Raw genomic sequence first — 22041 nt, 5'->3', positions numbered from 1 at the left:
GGAAAACTAAAACACAAATTGGATCTTGATGGATCTTTTTAACTCCCTTCTTCCACAGCCATATTCATTATACCTTTATTAGTAGATTATTTTCACATTTAAGACTCTGTCTGGTTAATTTTCAGTACAAAATAAACCTTTTGTAATACCGTAATGTGTTCTACCATCTCTGTATTTAGTACCCTAAAGCATTTGCAGCCAGTCTGCTGGACTACGTCGGCTCTCAGGCCCAGTACCTGCACACCCTGCTGGCCATGAGTCAGAGTAACAAGGTCGAGTCCCAGCAGCACGCCGAGAGGCTCCGCTTTGCTGAGATGGCTTTAGAGGCTCTCCGCAACGTCATCAAGAACAACCCTGGTGAGATCTGGAATCTGACGAGTCTGCTTTGTGTGAAACTTTAACCTCACCTGGAGCGTCTCCTCTAAGCAGCTCTCTGTGTGTGATTTCAGGGTCCGAATCGGAGTGCATCGGCCATTTCAAACTGCTCTTCTCTTTGCTGCGGGTTCATGGAGCCGGCAGAGTGCAGCAGCTGGTTTTGGAGGTTAGATTTTGCTCCTAATAAATACTGTAGTTTCCAGTCTGTCTCTGCACTGTAGTGACGTTTGTTTCCTCTGCAGGTTGTGAATACAGTGACATCAAACCAAGAATGCGTTAGCAACATCGCCGAGTCGCTGGTGTTGTCCAACCTTCTGTTGCTGCTGCACTCGCTCCCCTCCAGTAAGAAGACGCTTAAAATACAAGTCCTGACTTTCTATTTGTGCTCTTTGCTGCCATTTTGTTGTATCTTTGCACTAATAAATGTTATTTTTTCATCATGTAGGCAGACAAATGGTGCTGGAAACCTTGTATGCACTGACTTCTAACACAAAGATTGTCAAAGAGGCGATGGCCAAAGGTCAGTGTAACTTTTCCGTTAAGTGCTCCATGTTTATCTACATTCTGAGTTCCCTTATTCTCATGTTGTTTTTTTCCTGCAGGTGCTCTGATCTACTTGCTAGACCTCTTCTGTAACTGCACACACCCTCAGGTTCGCACACAGACTGCAGAGCTCTTCTCCAAGATGACCTCAGACAAGCTGGTCGGGCCGAAGGTCAGTCTGGATGGATATAAATAGAACAATTAAAAGCTGACTCATCTTCTTGTTGTATTTTATCTCCCATCATCATTTTATCCTTAAGCCTTTTCATCATCTGCTCTCTGCCAGGTGCGTCTAACGCTGATGCGCTTCCTCCCTGGTGTGTTCATGGACGCCATGCGAGACAACGCAGAGGCGGCCGTGCACATATTCGAGGGAACACACGAGAACCCTGAACTCATCTGGAATGACAGCTCAAGGGAGAAAGTGTCCACCACTGTGCGGGAGATGATGCTCGAGTATGACATGAGTCCAGTTTCATACCCTGTTCAGCCAAGAGCTGTGAAGAGACGTGTGGAATATTTGAGTATATATGATGCTTAATGACATTTCCTTGTCTTTGTTACATTTCTGCAGGCACTTTAAACAGCAGAAGGATAATCCTGATGTGAACTGGAAAGTAAGTGCAATACATTACTTACAATAGACAGTTATATGTTGTGTATGATTTAATTTGACTGTTAATTCTTGCTTTGTGTGTTCAGATGCCAGAGGACTTCACAGTGGCCTGTGGAGCAGGACAGGGCGAGCTGGAAGTGGGCGGAGTCTTCCTGCGCATCTTCATCGCTCAGCCAGGCTGGGTGCTACGCAAGCCGCGAGAGTTCCTGGTGTCGCTGCTGGAGACCCTGACCGAGCTGCTGGAGAAGAACAACCCCAACGTGAGCTACCGGACTCAGAAACAATCACATGTTTGTTTCACATTTGATATTTACACTCGTTTTTGTCTCACACCAATTATTCATCTCTTCTTGTTTGGTCTCCTGCAGGGTGAGGCCCTGGAGACGGTTACCACGGCAGCAGTGTGTCTGTTCAGCACTCAGAGCCAGCTGGCCGACCAGGTTCCTCCTCTGGGTCACCTGCCCCGCATCCTGGCGGCACTCAACCACAAGAACAACGCCGTGCCCAAGAGCTCCATCCGCCTCATCCACGTGCTGTCGGACAATGAGGTGAGGAGCCAAATATTTGTGTAGTTGACTTTCTAACTTTGAGGACTTAGTTGAACTTAACTCACTATTAGAAGTACGACTTAACTCATACAATGTCTTGGTTACCTTGGTTTGTGCAGCTGTGTGTGCGCTCCATGGCTGCCCTGGAGACCATCGGCCCCCTCATGGCTGGGATGAAATCCCGGGCGGACATGGCCGGACTGGCTTGTGAAGCTCTAAACCGCATGTTCCAGAAGGAGCAGACTGAACTCGTTGCCCAGGTAAACCTCCGCCGGTTATTGTTTTTCTTTGTATAATATTACACATTTTATGTTCATTAAGGATACTATATTTTTGTTAATGAATTTACCAGGCTCTGAGAGTGGAACTGGTTCCATACCTCTTGAAGCTCCTGGAAGGAATCGGTTTGGAGACATTAGAAAATCCTTCAGCTACCAAGGCCCAGATAGTGAAGGCTCTCAAGTCCATGACTCGCAGTCTGCAGTTTGGAGAGCAGGTATGACAGGAACACATCGCCAGCAGGCTTATTATTAAAACCAGTGAATAATAATCTTTTTTTTTTGTATTTTAAACTCTTTGCCGATCACTGCTTTGCAGGTGAATGAGATTCTCGCGAGGTCCTCAGTGTGGAGTGCCTTCAAAGACCAGAAACATGATCTTTTCATCTCAGAGTCTCAGCATTCAGGATACCTGACAGGTAAAGTGTTTGTATAAACCTAACCGGGCTTTAAAAAACTTACAACTTACTTACTTTTTTTCTGTTTGTGTTTGAACGGTAAGTCTTGACTTCCTGACTCTAAGCTGTTGAGTCTTACTGCTTTGCTTTATCCTAAAAACCACCTTATGGCTGATTCATCACTTGTGCTTGAATCCAGCGACCCTTTCTCTCTCCTTTAACCTCCTGGCTCTGTCCTTCCCTTCCTCCTTGTCCTCCACATTTCCTCCTCAGGGGTATCCACTCCTTCTCTCCTGGCCGCCAGCAGCCCACTGCGAGGCGGGCTCTAGACTCCTAAGCAGGGCCCTTGCAGCCCTCCTCTCTCTTGCTCTGATGCAGGTAGACTGTCCTGGCTCCTACTGCCATTCCTCGCCTCGTAACCTCCATCTCTGACCCACACTTAATTTTCCATTCCCACCTCCTCATCCTTGCACTGCTGAAAATAATGTCATACGATCTTCATCTCCATCCACTAACTCTTAATCACACCATGTAGTCTCATGGATAAACAAAAACATTCACACATGAATGTGATTACTCTCACATGTGACGTGACTTGGGGAAGGCCGGGGGATTTCCAGTCTTCTGTAGGAGAGACAAGGACAGTTTTTATGTAGGAAACAAAAAAGCCTGATGAATTTATTAATTGAATTATTGAATTATTGCATTTATTATTGGCAGTTTGTAGCTAATAGTGAAAGAAAAATAGTTTCTTTAGAAGAACACAAAAAATGTACTCTGAAATTTAGTTTATCCTATAACTGACGCTCCATTGTTTTATTTTTAACCCGGATTAATAATGACAACATTTAAATAAACTGAAATATTACATATATATTATATATATTATATTAAATAAATATGAATTGTTTTTTTATTTTTCCAAATAAAGTTGAATGTCTTAAAGGTCTTAAAGTTAAAACTCCTGTGAGGACGTTTCAGTTGGTGTTGACTTTGGCGCCCCCTGTGGACAAAGCCGTACCTCTTTGCTGATTTTTTCCTGTACAAGCTTAAGTGGTGGCTTTTAACAAAAAATCTCCTTCTTTCTTTAACAGTCATATGCATCACTAACTTTAAATGTTTGCCCTGGAAAATATCAACAAAGGCAGCGTGCAGTTAATCGCTTTGGTTTGCTTTTGTAGGTCATACAGAGACATCAGAATTAATTTCAGTCTGTTTCATAACCAGCGAAAAACTCCTCACAGGAGCTTTAAATTATGCCTTTCATATTCCTGTTCACGTGCTGCTTAGTAGAGACATTGTGTTCATGTTACAGTCATTGTGTATCGTGTAAATGCGACACACTCCTTAAATTGAAGCAAATGACCTCTTTATCAATAAACATAAGCTCATGTTCAGATGCTGGAGCATTTGTTGTAGAAGTAGTAGGCACATACGATTTAGATCGACTCATGTTTATAAACTATAGCGACGATTTGGCCTCGTCAACCAACAAAACTCAAAATCAAAGCAGCCACTGCGGCACGGGGAGAGTGAATCGTACGCAGGATCCAAACAGACTTTCAAGGTCCAGGCAAAAATACATTGTCTTTTATATTTATTTAAAGCTCCTGTGAGGAGTTTTTAGCTGGTTATGAAACAGACTGAAATTAACACTCGTGTCTCTGTATGAGCTAAAAAAGCAAACAAGACCATCAGCGGAAAGATTGATTATATCTTTATAGTTATTTTTAATGCCTGTAACTGCTGCCAAGGGGGTAGCTGTCAGACAGGGAGATTGACAGCACGTGGGCGAAACAGCCTTTTTTCATGGCAAAGATTCACAGCAAGTTTCTATTAGTATATTTAGAAGGGAGATTCAAGTTTTTTCACTTTATTATTACAAACATGCTACACAGACATAGACCCGAAATACACACATGCACGAACAGGACTCTATAAATAAATAAATGACTATATGTTAAATAAAACAATGTGAATAGCTCCAACTGTCTCGTAATAATCCACACCTCCTCGACTTTATTACATTAACTTATTTTTAAGTGACGGTAATCATAGTGGTCAATAAAAATAGATCAAAGTAGCTACTTTAGAAAGACATGGAAACCAATGTAGTTCCACCGCAGCTGTATAAAAATGGCTGTTATAAATATAAACGCTGCACTTGAGCAGATATTAATGTGTCCCCTTACTGTATGACATTTTTTCATACTTAGCAACCTTTCCAAACTCTGTCACCATTATTGTAAATGTGTTAAAAATGGTGAAGAATCAGTTTGGGTCGCTCCATTCATTCAGTAGTCGACATCTTTAGTTTAGAACATCATTGTAGCTCACCACTAGCGCTCCATCTGTCCCTTACAGTTACACCTGCACTGAATTGTATCCACCTTCCTGTCGCCTGTAGGTCCAGGAGTAGCAGGCTACCTTACAGCAGGAACTGGCACCACGGTAATGCCCAGCGTCCCACCCCCCGTGGACAACGACATCGGAGACCAAGGCTGATGGACACACACACAGTCACGCTCAGGCACCCAGACTGCCCTGCAGCTTCACGGCCGCAGCTCAGAGAGGGACTGTTCAGCTCCCAGACAAGGGGACGGAGAGAGAGAGAGAGAGAGAGAGAGAGAGAAGGTCGGAGGAGGAGAGCGGGCCGTCGTCGACCGTCACCAAAATCTCTGCAACACCTCCTCCAGTATCACTCTCCTCTCCCCTCACAAATGGCACTCAAGTCTTCATAAACACTTTGAAATTGTTTTAACGAATGACCACAGTTGTTTTGTTTTTCTGAGCTACTTTTCTTGTTTCTTCCATTGACACAGAAGAGTTTACTTTTTGTATGAATATATTTTTTACTCTAGATTTTGTTTTTGTTTTTTTTCATGAGAAAGACTGAGGCTTATAATAGATTAACTGTGTCTTCTCTATTATCTTATTCCCCTTTGTCGTATACTGATTGGCTACACTTAACCAAAGTCCTCACAGAAGGAATGGTGACACACGTGTGCACAGGACCTATCCACCTCTTACATAAACAAGTTATATACTAGTCTATATAATGGTTTCTCATATGGAAAAGGAAAAATGTTAAAGATAGGAAATCAGAAAATATATGTGTATGATTTTTCTGCCCTATTTCCCCTGAAGAACATCATGTCTGGTTTAGTCAGGTCGACACATCTCCTCTCCACTTGTCCAGCCTCTTATTCCTCTGATCTTAATTCATACTTCTCTGCTCTCTCTTTGAAGGCCTCCCTTTCTGCCTCACTTTTTTAAAAGTAATTCTCCTCCTCCCTCCCCAGAATGCAAAAAGCACTAGAATATTTATAAGTGAATAATAACCACCGGAAAATGAGCTTCTGCAAAGACATGACGAATGACGTTGACTCTGATTTTGAATCTATGTGAAAGACTAGTGCAATTTGTGAAATGTTCAATGTAATATTGCGTATATAAACTTTCTATATTGAATGTACATTCAAAAAAAATAAATCAGTCGCACTTGTACATAAAATTTTAAGAATAAAAGGGAACCCACAGTGTTGTTCTTTTGTATGTACATTTGTGCTTTTGGAAGGAACAGTTAATTAGTTCTCTGTCTTACATTACATTTTAATATTTTTTCAGAGAGTGAAATAATCCCAGTGGTTTAAATTGGGTTTTTTTTTAAACCAGGCCAAGTTATCAAATGAACACCATGATCTGATTTTAAACCTGCTATTGAAAGACATGGCCCAAAACCTGATGGGGCCAATGTGGAATGAAAGTAGCACCTGCCAAATGCAGAGTGAATGTAGGCTCCTCCAGGTAAAATTATTGATGTCTCCATTCACACTGGCATCTAGGTTATTCTCATATTAATAATTACTTAAAAAAAAAAAAAATTGAATAAGGATAGTCATGACATATATGCACATGACATATTTCACATATCTACTGATGGGTACCACATAGGTACGTTTCCACTATCTTGTTGTTATAGTATGCATATATTATGGAATATTTTTGGATTTATGAGGAATCAGATTTCTCAGGTAAATGTCAACAGCAAGGTTTCTGGGAGATTTTTTTTTTTGTCATGGACTTTATTATTATTAAGGCTATATGGATCATTATTTAAGATGTTGGTCCTCCCTCATAATTCAAATTTAGGCTAAAGCTAATTTAGAACAATTAGTCAGGAAACTGTAACCGTCCAGACATTGCTTTTATTTGACTTCGTACAATATGATAAACCTAACATGGGATCCGAAATGTAGCTTTCTTAAAGGAATTTAGTGAATAGTATTTCCTGAAATAGAATGAAGAACGAGATTTTTCGAAACTGTTTTGATATCCTTTTAATAAAATATGAAATTTAATATTTATTTCAATTAAATATTAATAAGTGCTCGTGCTACAATATTTCTCGCATGTTGAACATTAAGTTGCGGGCGGATCTTTTATTCACTGCAGTCCGACTCCACACGGTCGAATTAGCAGGAAACACAGGAAGTTGCGTAGTTGGCGCGAACAACAACAACAGAGCAAATACTTGAATTACACGACTATTATTTTTAATTTATTTCTGTTTATGTATTAATTTATAAAATATTGTTGATACTAATTACGTTTGATATGAGTACTTATTGCCGTCGAATATTTTTTACGTTACATATGCTTATTTGAATGTTAGCTAACTGGTAACATGGAAAGTTAAGTTAGCAAAGGCTCTGTCTAAAACTGACAGCAGCGTTCATTAACATACGGTGTTTTATTTCGTGGAGTTTCTTGTTGACTCGCCACACTAACGCTAAGCTGCTTCCCAATGACGAGTTGGAGTTCATATTGATCCGTCAAAGTGGTAGACACTACATCTTTTATTTTCTGACAGTGAGCATTAAGAGCAACTAACGGTAAGTACCACTAAGGTCAGCTAACATTAATATTATGGAGTTTGTTATGTTTAATATGTATACCGATGTATAAGTCTGTAGTCCGTTTGGTATTTGCTTGCTAAAATTTTATCTGTGCCTTTAAAAAAAGACGCATAGTCATGGCATGTTCTCTGTATCACTAAGCTTTGTGTTGTTGACCGAGAGGCCGCTGACAAGAGTAGCTAATGACATTGTAACAAACGATAACGTTGAGTCTTTCACTGTTTCTTAATCAGTCACAGGTTGACCATGTCCAAAGGAGATAAGGGAGGCTTCATTGTGAAGTTTGTCGAAAGTAAAGGACAAAAATCAGAGTATGCTGTCAAGGCATATGAGGTAAACTCCATTATTTGGCTGATAATGAGTACATTTTCTTCTAATGTCTCATGTGTACCTGATTATAATGTTTGTCTTATGTTTGCGCAGGCCATTTTGGAGCTGCAGTCTGAGAAACACTTAAAAAACATCGATGAAGATGCTGTTTTACAGATGGACCAGAATGACAGATCTCTGTTTGTCTTCAGCAGCTTCACCACCCCGGCCTTTCTGCACTGCAAAAAGGTCTGACTCAGTATTTGATTAAAACCTGGAACTGAATCCTACAAGAAATAAAGAAAGGCTATCATTGAGAGCATTTCCTCTCTTACTGTTTGTTGTGTTCCTTTTCATGTAGCTTGGCTGTCGAGTGGTGAGTCCACTGGTGGTGTTGTACTGTCTGCAGCAGCAACATTGTGTCCCCAAAGCAGAGAACCCTGTTTATAACATGGCCATGGCTGACATCACAATTTCCTGCACAAGCCTGGATAAAGCAACACGGGTTGGTTCACTCTATCTGATAGATAGCAGCATTAGGGACTTTAGGGACACATCGGCAGCAACAACATAAAGCAATAATTGGCATGGTTGAAAAACATGTTTTGCAATTACAAACTGAGGGCATGTTTTTTTCACCCTTTTTAAACTTGCTGTCTATTTGTTTTTGTCTGTCTGAATCTCTCTCTCTCTACCTCTACAGACGGAGGTGATGGATCTTGTGCAACTCATGGGTGGACGCTTCTATCTTGACCTAAATGTATCCGTCACACATCTGATAGCAGGAGACGTGGGCAGCAAGAAATACCTGGTAGCTGCCAGCCTGGGTAAACCCATCCTGAAGCCTGCATGGGTCAAAGCATGCTGGGAGAAATCCCAGGACAGGTATGGAATTTCAAATGACTGACACTTCTGTTTTAACGCCACTGTAGAAATATAAATGCATCAATTCATACCATTGTTATATAACCTTGTGTGATAATGATAACAACAAAAACATGGCACTTTAGACGATAATGATATTAAACACCTCTCTCGGCCTCCTTCAGTCTTTTCAGGTACACAGATCTAGCCATTGAGGACTACCTGTGCCCTGTCCTGAATGGCTGTACTGTTTGTGTGACCGGCCTCTCTAGCACAGAGCGCAAAGAGGTGCAGCGGCTCTGTGAGCAGCACGGAGCCAACTACACCGGGCAGCTCAAAATGAATGAGTGTACACACCTCATCGTCAGTGAACCAACAGGCAAGTCACCAGCAGTTTCAGCATTGTTGACAAACCTCAGTTAGGGATAGGACATTAAGTATCATGTGATTTTTGTGTTCAATTATGTGTTACAGCTTTTGCTCAAGTTAAAAATGTAAACAATTCCACAGATAATTATCTAATAACATGTGGCTCGGATTGAATAGCACCCCCATTGGTGTCAGTTTCATTCTAAGTACTTGCTTTTGGTTGCAGGTCAGAAGTACGAGTGTGCGCGGAAGTGGAACGTGTATTGCGTGTCTCTGCACTGGCTGTTCGACAGTATTGAGAAGGGCTTTTGTCAAGATGAGAGCAGATACGCTGTGGAGCGAAACGCAGCAAAGACAACAAGACCGCACACGTCAACGCCAACTGGAATAAGCAAGAAAGAGGGTGAGTCAGAGGCTGATAGTTGTTCGTTGTTGACTGTTTTTAGGAATGTAACTTTTTCTTTCTCATTGCGTGATTAGGGGTCGGGCGCAGGATAGTTTGTACGTCCGTTTATTAATTGTAGGCAATAGATTTTAATAAGGAATCTTTTTTAAACTCCAGATGGGCCTTCTCTGTTGGGCTTGAGCCACATCTCTGTCAATGCTAGCATGACGATAAATGACACAGCCCTCACGACTGCCACCATCAGCCGCCTGGAAGCTCCCGACCCCATAGACAGCCTGGACCTCACCGTGTGCCCAGCCGATGATATACTGGATGGCTGTAAGGTAAGTCGAATAGCTATGTGGTAATTTCTGGGCTGCACGGTGGTTAGCGCTGTTGCCTCACAGCTAGAAGGTCACTGGTTCAAACCCTGGTTTGGGCAAAGTGGGCCTTTCTGTGCGGAGTTTGCATGTTCTCCTCGTGCATGCGTGGGTTCCCTCCGGGGTCTCTGGGTCTCTGGCTTCCTCCCACAGTCCAAAGACATGCTTGTAAGGTTAATTGGTGACTCTAAATTGCCCATAAATGTGGGTGTGAGTGTGAAAGGTTGTCTGTCTCTATGTGTCAGCCCTGTGAGTGACTGGCGACCAGTCCAGGGTGTAACCCCGCCCTTCGCCCAATGACAGCTGGGATAGCCTCCAGCCCCCCCGCAACCCTGAACAGGATAAGCGGTCTAGATAATGGATGAATCGATGGATGGTAATTTCTTGACTAAAATGGAAAAACAATATTACAAATGTTAAATATCGTGCAGCTGTATCTGTGCGGCCTGCCGGGGAAGAAGCTGGAGAAGCTGCGGCGTCTTGTGAACGCAGCAGGAGGTCTGCGCTTCAACCAGCCCAGCGAGGAACTCACACATGTGGTGATGGGAGAGCTGGACCAGGACCTCAAGAACTTCCTGTCCAAAGCAACACACAGGTCTGAACCGGAAGATCTTTTCTTTTTCTTGCTACTTCTTTCCGCCCACAAAATCAGAACAAGTACAGAATTGCTGGATCTTAAAACACGAGAGAGATATAAGAGTAATACAAAGTCAATTTTCCATTCGATATTATGTCATTAAAGATCAGCTTAAATTTAACTGTTTCACCCCGTGTAATGAAAACGTTCTTTTTGTATGTGACTTCTCAGACCTCATGTAGTGACAGTGCAGTGGCTGCTGGAGAGTTTCAACAAAGGCAGTCTGCTCCCAGAGGATGCTTACCTCCACCCTGACTGTCTGCCCCCTGCCGTATCCGTGCCAGCCCGTCACACTGCCACCTCCCGCCTCTCAGCTGCTCCCCCTGTGGCCAGCCCCAGCACTCCCAGGCAGACGAGGGCAGATGAAGATCTGCTCTCACAGTACATGGATGATGACCCGACAGTAGGCAAGTATCTCTTCTACAAGATATATTTTATCTATCACAGCTGGTCTTATTTTCCGTCTATCTTCTAGTTGACATGCCCCCACCAGCAGATGCAAACAGCAGGAAGTCCTTCGCTGCAGCTGCGGTGCCTCAGCCTGAGCCGTGGGCACCGAGCCAGACGAGAGGACCAGAGCCTGAATCCACCCTGCAGGAGGCCAGCGAGGCCGGCCTGTTTTTCGGGAAGTGTTTCCTTCTGGTTGGCTTCGGCGCTGAAGCAGAATCTCAGCTCTCCGTACTGGTGACAGAAAACGGAGGCAGGGTGCTGATGGGCCGCACACGCGTTGTTGCAGACTATGCAGTGGTCCCACTGTTGGGCTGCTCAGTGGAGGCCACGGTGGACGAGGTGGTCACTGACACCTGGCTGGTAAGATCATAATCACAGTTTTTTTCTTCTTATCTGTGTTAGGAGAAGGACTGTTTTTAATATTATGTCATTGTTGTTCATGTTCAGGCCATGTGTGTGGAGAAGGAGTGCGTACTGCAGCTCTCCTCCAACCCTCTGTTCACTCCTGTTCCTGTGATGGACGGACGGTTTCCTCTCAAAGATTGTGTTCTCTCTGTGAGCCAGTTCACCGGAGCGGAGAGGGAGTCTCTGGTGGAGCTGGCCAAGCACCTCGGAGCCAAGTATGCAGTCTGATACATGCTGTTTTTTACTGTTGGGTGACATCGTGTAAACATTAAAGGAGCACTTCTCCCCTGGAAAAAGCCACCATCAGTCAAAGCTGGTGTTCTCTGTAATCGTCAGAAGCAATATATATTAAATTGGCGGCATAGCTGTGGAGAAAGTTGTACAAACAGCTCGTGGTTTCACCCATTCTACATTCCTACAACACCCAGTGTGCATTGCGCCCCTCCCTCTGAGAGGAACGGCCCAGCGAGAGACGCTGGAGTGAAATACTCCCGTTTTCTCTGTAGGTAACGGGTCAGAGCGGTACAGAATCGGAAATATGACGAGAATATACCGATGGATCGTCTAAAACATCTTCAGGTCTGCAGTCTACGTTTGAAGAGTCAGAGACGGGCGTCCTAGATTGAGGAAGGATAGTTTAGCGAGCTCCCTGAAACCTCATTGGAGAAGCGGATAGCGTCCTCCAGAGGCACAGAGTGAAATTGCATTTTTTTTCTACCATAATGGCATTAGCTCCCCATAACAGCATGATAGGACTGAGGTTGAAAATTGGCGAACTGGCCCTTTAAGAGCTTCGGGAGTGTTTAGTACTTATTCTAGATGTGGATGTATAATTAGCTCCCAGGTTCTAAGGCAAAGGCAGAATATTTAAAGACACGACACATCGCTTGTTATTGTGTCCAGGCAAAGAATGTTTTAGCTTTATAACAACGTGGAGAGTTGTAGAGACATGTGGAGGAAGTTGTTCCAAATTCACTTTCTCTCCTGCAGACTTCTACCCTCATGTGTCCTGCCTACCCATTGTGAACTACCTTCATCTTTTTGGTCCTCTCTCTTTCTTCTGTCCCTCCTGCAGTGTCCAGGATTACTTTGTGCGCCTTGCCAACCAGAAGAAAGGCATGCTGGCCAGCAGTCACTTGGTGCTGCAGACCCCCGAAGGCACAAAGTACCAGGCAGCGAAGAAATGGGGGCTCCCAGCCGTCACCAGGCACTGGATACTGCAGTCTGCTCGGAGCGGAAAGAGAGCAGAGGAGGGGCGTTTTCTAGTTGACCTACCACCCTCGCCAGGTTAGAGAAGTGTCCTTAAAGCCTAAATGTGGATGTAAATGAATGTTTTATTTGCACTCATTGTTTAAAGGTTTATTTTCTTCTTCTACAGAGAGGGATGATGAGAGTTTCGTCGGTGGTTCCCAGAAGCCGGTCATGCCTCCTCCAGCTCGTTTGTCTCCAGAGCTCCCTCTTCTGGGTCTCCAGAGCGGTAAGGCCGTTACCCCGCTGGACGTGGGTCGCTTTCAGAGCAAAGTGTTCCGCTCCATGTTGGACGAGAGGAAACCCAAAGAGGATATCAGCACCCCTACACAGAACCAGGAGGGCGGCAGAAGGAACCCCCTGCAGAAGGAAGCCTCCCTGCAGCTGGACACTCCCTCTCGTTTCCTCAGCAGAGACCAGCTCTTCAGGCCCTCCTTCAACGTCAAGGTTCGGACTCTGGATTTCGTGCTAAAGGCTTGTTTTGTGCATTAATTCAATAGATAATACTGTAATTATACAGTTTGCACTGTTCCTTTATTAAGGATGCACTAGGAGCATTGGAGACGCCAGGGGGAAGAGTCAAACCCGGAGAGAGGGCGGGGACTCCACTCACTGATGTCATCAACAGGAACCTGAAGGTGGCTCTGGCCAACAGCAGCCGAAACAGCGTCACATGCGACATGCAAGCCGTCTCTGCCAGCCCCCAACTCGCCAAGGCGACTGAGAAGGAGGTATCTGGTTGTTTAATTTCATAATCACTTACTTACCATTACTACTAATGACAATGACGCTCATATTTCTTTTGTTTGTAAGGTCCCAGAAAAGGAAGCTGCCCCCCTCTCTGGGGTTGTGATCTGTGTGGGAAAGAAGCTGAGCAAAATGCAGGGTGAACTTAACGCTGTCGCTGCCTCGCTCGGAGCCGACTTCAGGTATCAACAAGTTCTTATAAACTTCAGTCAAAGGAAATGTTAATATCTTCAACCTCAACAAGCCCATATGTACTAGAGAAGGGTCTTTTTGTCTATACTGGTTATATGAACATTATTTGAGCAGTCTATCTTAGCGCCATGTTTCTTTGGTCTGTCTGGAGCCACAAGGAGGGATTTCCAAAATAAAAGCACAGTAGTTATCGCTACAGTTGACCTTCAGAATGTATTTTTGTTGATAAAAGGAAGGAGTTTTTTTACCTGATCTCTTACATTGAAATTGTTTTAATAACAGATCTCTCTTCATTTACATGTCAGGATTGTTTTAAGAACAATTGAGAAAATGTGTGCCTATCCTTTTTATTTTTATTTTAATATGGGTGCAAAAAGTCTCTGTTCAATCCTGTTTTAGGTGGGCTTGTGACGACACAGTGACACACTACATCTACCAGGGTCGTGTGGGAGACAACACCCGGGAATACAGGGGAGTGAAGGAGAGAGGGCTGCATGTGGTCTCCCAACACTGGCTGCAGGCTGTAAGTTAACCAGTAGCAAATACGTATATAGAACCAAAGCTTTACTTTACTATTTAACTTGTTTTTTAACTCTTTAGTGCACCAAACAGGAGATTTTTACTGACAATGTTAATGGAGTTGTTCTTAATACATGTTTACTCCCAATAAAATTCTAGACTTTCGCACAAGCATTGGGCAGATAGCTAGCAGCAGCAAAAAATACAGCAGCAAACAGACAGAGATGAGTTGATTTTTGTTTTAGGTGGAGAAGCAGCAGCATGTTTCAGTGAGAATGTCCATAATAGCGTTCTTGAAAGCTGACTTTGAGATTAAATTGTCTAGTTTAAGTGTTATTTGTAGATCGTTCTGGTCTTTGGCTGCAGCAGCCCGGAACACCGACAGGCCGATTGCCGTATTTGTTTTAGGAACTTTCAAAAGAATATGGTGAGCAGAGCTGGTGTTGTAAGCAGCAGATGTAGGTTGCAATAACTGACACGTAGGGAGAGGAAATACCAAGGGTTGGGGTTTTTAGATTTAGTCTCAGTCTCAAACATGTTTTAGTCACATTTTAGTCATTTTGACCATTTATAGTTTTAGTCTAGTTTTAGTCAACAAAAAGTCATCAAATTGAAGTCATTCATTTTAGTCAAAAAAAGTTCTCTCTTGAGAAAATAATCCCCCCTCCAGTCTCCCTCTTCTCGTGTTTACCTGTTTGCTTCAGGTAAAATTAACACCTTAACTTCAGCAGATCATCCATACAGGAAAAGAATAATGAGGCCACAGCATCAAAAGACACTGGATTACTGTAGTGGCTATTTTCAAGAGGTCCTTTCTGGTTTAGTTTCCAATGTTCAATAACAGCCACTGTGGAGGCCGAATGGGGGAGTTGTCTTGACACTCCTTGATTTCCAATAAAGAAAAATAAATCCAACTTTCAGAGGTGTATTTGCAAGAAAAATTATTTATTCAATTCCAAAATTATATTGACAAAAAAACAACAACAAACAAAAGCTCTATAACTCTTTGTGTGGTCAAAAGACTGTTAGCTCCCATTACAGCCGAACCTTAGTGACTCCGCCCCTCTCTCTTAAGTGACCTCCAACCTGCAGAGGGTGCAAGACAGATTATACACACATTTAAAACACTATATCTTCTTCATTAGACTTTTCAAATGATGAACTAAAAATCATTATTTTGGCTCCGACAATTACATTTTTTGATTCATCGCTTCTCCTTTAAACAGTCTGATGGTCAGTGCTAAATGGTCAAATGACGTGTAACACGCCCCCTTTTTCTGTGAGCGCGCACAGAGCCTGAAGCAGAAAGCCTGAGTTCACAGAGAAAGTCCACAACCACCTTTGTGATGCCCGTTATCTCTGACTGCTGCATGAGGCTTTAAAATATCATGCATTTTGAATGTCTGAGAGCTGACAACATCTTAGTCCCGTCTCTTTAGCTAAAACAAAACAAACGTCTCGTCAGTATTTATTATGAAAGATCTGTTTTTAGCTCATCAACATGAAGATCTTAAATTAACTACAGTGCTGCTGTCACAGAGAATTGTGAAGAACTTTGTTATACAAGCTTGTAAAGAAAGAAGATGCATAAATTCATATTAGATAGATTGAATTTCCATGTGTGCTTTGTGCCTCCTGCTTTCACATTTCACCTGGGGGAAATATTATCCCATCAACAAAAGCAGCCTCACTTTGATATGCTAATCCTGCAGACAGATGGAAGCCATTTTTCCCATCATCATCATTTCATTAAATTTCATGTTGTGGCAGCTCTATTAAGCTGTGTATGTATCTGTGCTAACAAGCTACCTTTGTCGCCTCGTGCAGTGTGCTGATGAGCAGAGGCATGTCCCCGAGTCTCTGTATCCTTTCACCTACAACCCAAAGATGAGCCTCAACCTCAGCCAGGTGCCCAACAGCTCTCAGAGGTCTCCACCTCTAACACGGACACAACTCAAAGACATCTCGGAGGCAAAGGACGACAAGGTGGCTCTTGTAATTTCTGTGGCTCTGTCGCTTTAGTTTGTAGATACAGTGAAGAATCGGCTTCTGTGCCTGTTTCTCGTGTGAATCAATATTTAATGTTATTATCAGATAAAGAGGAACCTCATTAATGCAGGACCAGGGGGGCTTTATTTAATTGTCTTTCTGTTCCCCGTTGAATTATCTGTTTAATTATCTGCCCCTCAGAGTGAACACAGTGTGAACGCAGGAGAAGCTTCAAGCGTACGTCGTGTCAGCGATGGAAGTGTGGATCAAGAAGATGTGCACGATGCTGCGGATAGAAGTGGTGAGTCTGCTTATTAATCAAAAAGCTCCTGAATGTCCTTGAAAAGAACATGTTGAGTCATGATTATCTTGTGTGCAGATATTTCAGAGACGCTAGAAATGAGAGAGAACCTGCATCGACAGCTGCAGGAGATCATGTCAGCCACCAAGCTGACGACAGGGCGCCGCGCCTCAGTCAGGCTCAGCAGGATGGGATCAGGAGGGGCCGACTCGGGCCCCCACACACCTGATGGGAGCCGGGTTGGACGCAGCGGGAACAGACGCACTCTTGAAGCTCTGAGGTGAGGAAGCGTCTAAAAGCGAACTGCTAAAATTTAAGGAGAGTTGTTTTTCTAAAGAACCCAAATTTGAAATTGTTAGTGTTTCTCCTCGATTAAATTCACCTCCTGCTCTCCTGATTTCAGGGTCACCAGAGAAGCAGCCATGGATATAAACACGGAGCCGTCTCAGAGCGAGCAGATAGTGTGGGATGACCCCACAGCCAGAGAGGAGAGGGCCAAGCTGGCTGATAATCTACAGTGGCCTGGCAGTCCCTCGCAGCACTCGGAGCCCCTCGCGCCACCGCCTCCTCCCACTGCAGAAAACGGCGCTCACTTCAGGGACTCCATGACCGACTCTGAGCTGGTGGAGATGGGTAAGAGATCAGGAGCTGCTTGAACCAACTGAGTCAGAATCAGTTTTATTGGCCAAGCATGTGGGTTCTTTACTCTCAGTGTACAGACACGCAAAGGTGCAGAGATAAATATTGTTATGAATCAGGTTGTTATATAGAGGTAGATGGTTGTAGTATTTTCTGCAAATACAGAGAATGTGAATCGACACATTGACTAAGTTAACTGTTCATCAGCCTGGGGAAAGACACTGTTCCTGTGTCTGGATGTTTTGGCGTACAGTGTTCTGTAACGCCTGCCAGAGGGGAGAAGTTTGAACAGTTTGTATCCGGGGTGTGAGGGGTCTGTGGTGAAGTTACCTGCCCGTTTCCTGCACCTGAACCGGTATAAGTCCTGGATGCAGGGCAGGTCCGTGCCGATAATCCTCTCTGCAGATCTGATAGTCCGTTGCAGTCTGTTCCTGCCCTGTTTGGTGGCAGGTCCAAACCAAACAGTGATGTTAGCAAATGCAATCTTAACCTCTGTTATAACCTGAGCTTTCACTAAGTGGAGATTTGACACGAGTCACACCACATCTGTTTTGCATAGATAGGTTGTTACTACAGATTTACACCTACCTGCTGTCAGCTAGCCTAACTGACACAAGGGTAAAGTTAGCTTACTAACATAGGACCCGTTTAGATTAAAGAGAAGAACTAATTGGACATTTTTACCATGAAAACTAGTAATTATATAACGCATGTTTCTCAAGGTATGCATACAAAAATAATTTTTATTTCTACTAATGATTGGTGCTTAATTTTACCATAATTTTGGAAGTTGTTTTACAGCTTGAGATGCCGCACTGACTTCCTGTTTACAAATGTTTCCGAGCAACTGATCTTAATGTTGCTCAAATCTTGACTAAGACATTCGTTAAGTTAAATAAAGGAGAGACATGGCTTCTGGCATTCTTTATGTTCCCTTATAGCCAATTAACTCTCACTGTAACCGCTGTATCCTCTCCCAGCTGCTTGTGATGTCATCGACCAGCATATGAGCCGGAGAGTTACGACGCCTCCATCAGAGAGGCGAGACAATAGCATCCTCACTCCTGAAGCCCCCAGCATCGCTTTCCCACTCGCCAACCCCGCAGTAGCACCAGAGCCACAGGTGAGGATTCACGTACACACTAACTGCAAACATAAAATGTGTACAGAACATCAGCTGTACTATACTGTCTTTTTAAACAAGCTACTGATGCTTCTCTCTGTCCCTCAGGAGGAAGAAAAGCAGCCACCCAGATTTCAGCTGTCCTCCCTCAGCCCTCAGGAGCGCATTGATTACAGCCACCTCATCGAGGAGCTCGGTGAGTCTAATTAGGCCTCTTACAGTGTTTCATCATACTGCACATCACAGGCCCGAAGTCAGACAAGCTAATCCCTGATGACTAACAGGGAGGATCTGCCTCCGGGGGCTGGGAATATTTCCTCCCACAGATGCTTCATCTCAGAGAAATGTTGAGTGCTTAATATACCGCTGCACACACCAGCTTTAATGAATTTAACATGGTATACTCAATGGCAATACAATATTTATAAAGAGAAACATACAGGAAGAGGGGCAGATTGATTACATAGTAGAATTTGTTATCTTTAGTTCTTCATTCCCTTTTCTGTTTGGTGTTGTAGGTGGCGTAGTCCTGGACAAGCAGTCTTTTGACCCCAGCTGCTCCCACATCATCGTCGGGACTCCTCTGCGGAATGAGAAGTACTTGGCGGCGATGGCGGCCGGCAAATGGATCCTGCACCGCTCGTACCTGGAGGCCTGCCGCTCCGTGGGCTGCTTCATCCAGGTCAGAATCCAAAGGGTTTGCCAGTGTTTTGGGTTTCATATGTAGCATGTCAATTAAAAGGATGGTACCGATTTTTGGACACCAAGTTGTATGAAATACTTGTTGGAGTGTAGTGGATGCAAAGCTATTAGCTTACTCACCGAGTCCCGTGGTCGGAGTTCTGGGCGGTTCCGAATGTAGTTCCGGTGAGATTCCAGGGTCATGAAACCAAAAAGTTTTACCCTACAAAAACTACACAGAGGCAATGGTGATCCATTTCCAACCCAAAATAATCATTCTAGGATTTTATGTACTGCGCCGTTTTTGGGACTATTTTCTCTCTTGAACAATCCAGTATCACTACGCCTGCAGCAGGCCATACAACTTGGTCCTAAAATCAGAACTATCCCTTTAAGGCCTTGTTCCTTATATAAACCATTTTGATGTTGGAAATGGAATAAAGCAATACAATGAAGTGCATCACCAAACTATCTTCTACACAACATTGTTTTTATAGTTTACTCAAAGAGTTTTAAAGGTATTTATTAGTCGAAATCTTCACCCATCTTCATCAAATTGTCCCAAAATGGTCAGTGACAAGTGTTACTTTTTATGCTGACAAAGATTTAACATGTCTTTCTTTGGTTGTGTTGCAGGAGGATGAGTATGAGTGGGGCAGCAGCTCCATCCTGGATGCGTTGCCCTCCATCACGTCCCAGCAGAGGAGGCTGGCGTTGGCTGCAATGCGCTGGAGAAAAACCCTGCAGGGACGCTCCGAGCAAGAGGTGCTTACAGGCTCATACACACAGAGCTAGCAGAAAACGTATCACTGTCCTTAGTATTGTATTTTGTACCAGTTGTGTATTAAAGTATACTAACTGTTTATCAGGGAGCCTTCGGTGGATGGACGGTCATGCTGAACATCGACCAGAGCAGAGAATCAGGCTTCAGGAGGTTACTGCAGTCTGGCAGCGCAAAGGTTTGTTGTGTGAATCCAACATCATTTGGCCTTTACTTGTTTCCATTGCAATTTCTAAAGGAGCAATTCGCCCCTGGAAAAAGCCACTGTCAGTCAAAGCTGGTGTTCTCTGTAATCGATAGAAGCAATAATAGTTGAAATTGGCGCCATAGCTGTGGAGAAAGTTGCACAAACAGATTGTGGTTTCGCCCATTCTACATTCCTACAACACCCAGCGTGCATTACGCCCCTCCGTCTGAGAGGAACGGCCCAGCGAGAGACGCTAGAGTGAAATGCTACCATTTAATATAGGGCTTCTGCTGTGTGATACAAGAGGTGGCTCAGCTGCTGTCATAAAAAGAGCAAAAAGTTGGTGCCAGAAATGAAACAGGAGCTAATACACATTTAAACACACACTTTAAGGGACATCCTGACAATAACAACAAGATAAGGAAGTGGGCTGGGCCAACTAGTTATGTCCAAGCAATAGTTCTTAGCTGTGATCTTATCTCTCCAGGTCCTGCCGAGTCCCTCCCCGTCCTTGTACAAGGAGGCCACTCACCTGTTTGCAGACTTCAGTCGGCTGAAGCCAGGAGACTTCAGAGTCGACGTATCGGAGGCGACTTCACAAGGAGTCACGTGCTTGAAGCCAGAGTACATCGCAGACTACCTCATGCAGGTCAGTGGGTTAATGCTGATAGTGATGTGAGGAATTAGCTTTGTAGACACTGACTCTCGATTCTGACTTCTCAGGATTTTTAAATGAAATTACTCTGCACTAAATTACAATCTTTCAAGAATGAAGTTAGACTCCTTAAGACTTCCTATTTTCTCCCTCTCCTCCAGGAGCCAACCCCTCCTATCGAGCTGTACCACCTGACTGCACCTAGCCCTGACGAAACTCCAGGCACTCCGTCACGTAAGCGTAAAGCAGCAGCAGACAACTCGCGGCTGACAAAGACGCGTCTGAACTGAAAAGTCACTCGTAATTCCACTTAAATTGTCATGTCTGTGAAAGTGAATGTAAATAAGATGTTCCTTTTTTATCTCCTAAAAATAAAATAAATGTAGCACTCATTTTGTCACTCTGGCTTCCTCATTAAAGAGCTTTGCACTTGGCTGCTGCCTGCACTCAGACTGTGATGGATGAGTCAATGAAGGTCTGCGGAAAATGTCGAGTCACGTTTTGTAATTGGGTGCAGCGACGTGATCTGGCCGGTAGGGGGCAGTGCATCTTCACTGTATGACTCAGGCCTGCGCTAGGAGAGAACAACAGAATGAGCGAGTTTCTGATGTGCTCTTTTATTCCTGAAGAATAAAAGAGATGTTTCCAGCAGCTCTTTTCCTCATTTTTCAAAATAAAACCCTCCTCTCCATCTATTTGTACAGTTTTTAACTTTTAAAAAGCTTGTGTCTCTACTCTTACAAAGTAAAAGAGGCATCTAGTAGCTAAAATCACACCCGTGTGTTTCAGTGCTGTTGATCTCCTGCAGTAAACACCAGATTTTGTTTACCCGCTGTCAGTTTAGGCCTCTAGTAAAGCCACGTGCTATTTAGTACCAGGGTGCCAGCTAAAGCTAGATGCCCCTGTTCGCTCCCATATGGACAGATAAGTGGTTTAACCTCATAATAGGCGAACCAGCTGACAGCCTCCTGACAGATTCAGGGTTGAGCTGCAGTTTGCGAGGTGTGGGATTAGAGGAGAAGGAGGTGTACTGACAGAGGAACATGACTCAGGCTGCAGGGTTCTGGGAGTCTCCAGGGACCTCATCAAAGGCAGGAACAGCTCATGGGCACGAGGAGAAGCTTGCACAAGATTTCCCTCCTTAATAACTGAACATCATTGTTTCAATCGGTGGTTCTCAAACTGGGAAAAGATGTTTTGTCACCGTTTGTACTTTGTAAATATCCCTGCAAAACCCTGTAGCTGTGTCATCCAATGAAGCCGCCAAGTTCAGACCTACTTAGCTGTAGCACTCGCTACTAAACTGATAAAAAAAACTTGCATAAAATGGTCTTATGTGTGTCTATTTTAGTATATGTCAAACTAAAAGGTTTGGAAAACCTCAGATATAATCGTCAGATTTAAAAAGGATTAAACCTATCAGGGTAAGGATGCCCACTGAAGCCAAGCCGGACATGCTGTATGTGTCTGCAGTAACAATTTAAAGCCCTAATTAAAGCTGAA

General features: G+C 43.7%; 2 protein-coding genes across 3 annotated transcripts in view; both read left to right on the top strand.

Annotated features, from left to right (window-relative positions):
- LOC138595817 (dnaJ homolog subfamily C member 13) overlaps positions 1–6292 on the top strand; it is a 37959-nt gene extending 31667 nt beyond the window's left edge. For both annotated transcript variants that reach the window (XM_069667262.1, XM_069667261.1), the window contains 13 exons: positions 180–357; positions 450–541; positions 618–717; positions 821–895; positions 978–1090; positions 1205–1374; positions 1493–1535; positions 1621–1794; positions 1903–2082; positions 2202–2342; positions 2435–2578; positions 2680–2779; positions 5166–6292. In XM_069667262.1, the coding sequence (XP_069523363.1) occupies positions 180–357; positions 450–541; positions 618–717; positions 821–895; positions 978–1090; positions 1205–1374; positions 1493–1535; positions 1621–1794; positions 1903–2082; positions 2202–2342; positions 2435–2578; positions 2680–2779; positions 5166–5263 (1608 nt within the window). In that variant the 3' untranslated portion in view covers positions 5264–6292. The remainder of the gene's footprint in view (positions 1–179; positions 358–449; positions 542–617; positions 718–820; positions 896–977; positions 1091–1204; positions 1375–1492; positions 1536–1620; positions 1795–1902; positions 2083–2201; positions 2343–2434; positions 2579–2679; positions 2780–5165) is intronic.
- A 1147-nt stretch (positions 6293–7439) lies between these two features.
- Positions 7440–20919, top strand: topbp1 (DNA topoisomerase II binding protein 1). Its single transcript, XM_069667403.1, has 28 exons — positions 7440–7653; positions 7911–8010; positions 8101–8235; positions 8348–8491; positions 8690–8871; positions 9036–9229; positions 9446–9622; positions 9782–9948; positions 10416–10579; positions 10793–11028; positions 11097–11431; positions 11519–11691; positions 12552–12763; positions 12855–13171; positions 13267–13455; positions 13538–13653; positions 14063–14186; positions 16010–16168; positions 16373–16472; positions 16551–16752; positions 16876–17105; positions 18092–18234; positions 18343–18430; positions 18753–18916; positions 19552–19680; positions 19785–19874; positions 20371–20532; positions 20700–20919. Exons 2-28 carry the CDS (start codon positions 7924–7926, stop codon positions 20826–20828), a joined length of 4548 nt encoding a protein of 1515 aa, XP_069523504.1. The 5' UTR covers positions 7440–7653; positions 7911–7923; the 3' UTR covers positions 20829–20919.
- The last annotated feature ends 1122 nt before the right edge of the window (positions 20920–22041 follow it).

Source organism: Semicossyphus pulcher, unplaced genomic scaffold, assembly GCF_022749685.1.
Source record: "Semicossyphus pulcher isolate SPU_LCO1_2020_fin unplaced genomic scaffold, fSemPul1.0.p SCAF_18, whole genome shotgun sequence".
NCBI lineage: Eukaryota > Metazoa > Chordata > Actinopteri > Labriformes > Labridae > Semicossyphus > Semicossyphus pulcher.
This window is presented reverse-complemented; position numbering and strand designations above follow the sequence as displayed.

What these genes read in the sequence shown, in the direction of transcription:
- topbp1 (XM_069667403.1), top strand. Translation starts at nt 7,924, where the DNA reads ATGTCCAAAGGAGATAAGGGAGGCTTCATTGTGAAGTTTGTCGAAAGT. An exon ending in ATATACTGGATGGCTGTAAG is followed by an intron (nt 9,949 to 10,415) that starts GTAAGTCGAATA and finishes AATATCGTGCAG; the next exon opens with CTGTATCTGTGCGGCCTGCC. An exon ending in TGGTCACTGACACCTGGCTG is followed by an intron (nt 11,432 to 11,518) that starts GTAAGATCATAA and finishes GTTCATGTTCAG; the next exon opens with GCCATGTGTGTGGAGAAGGA.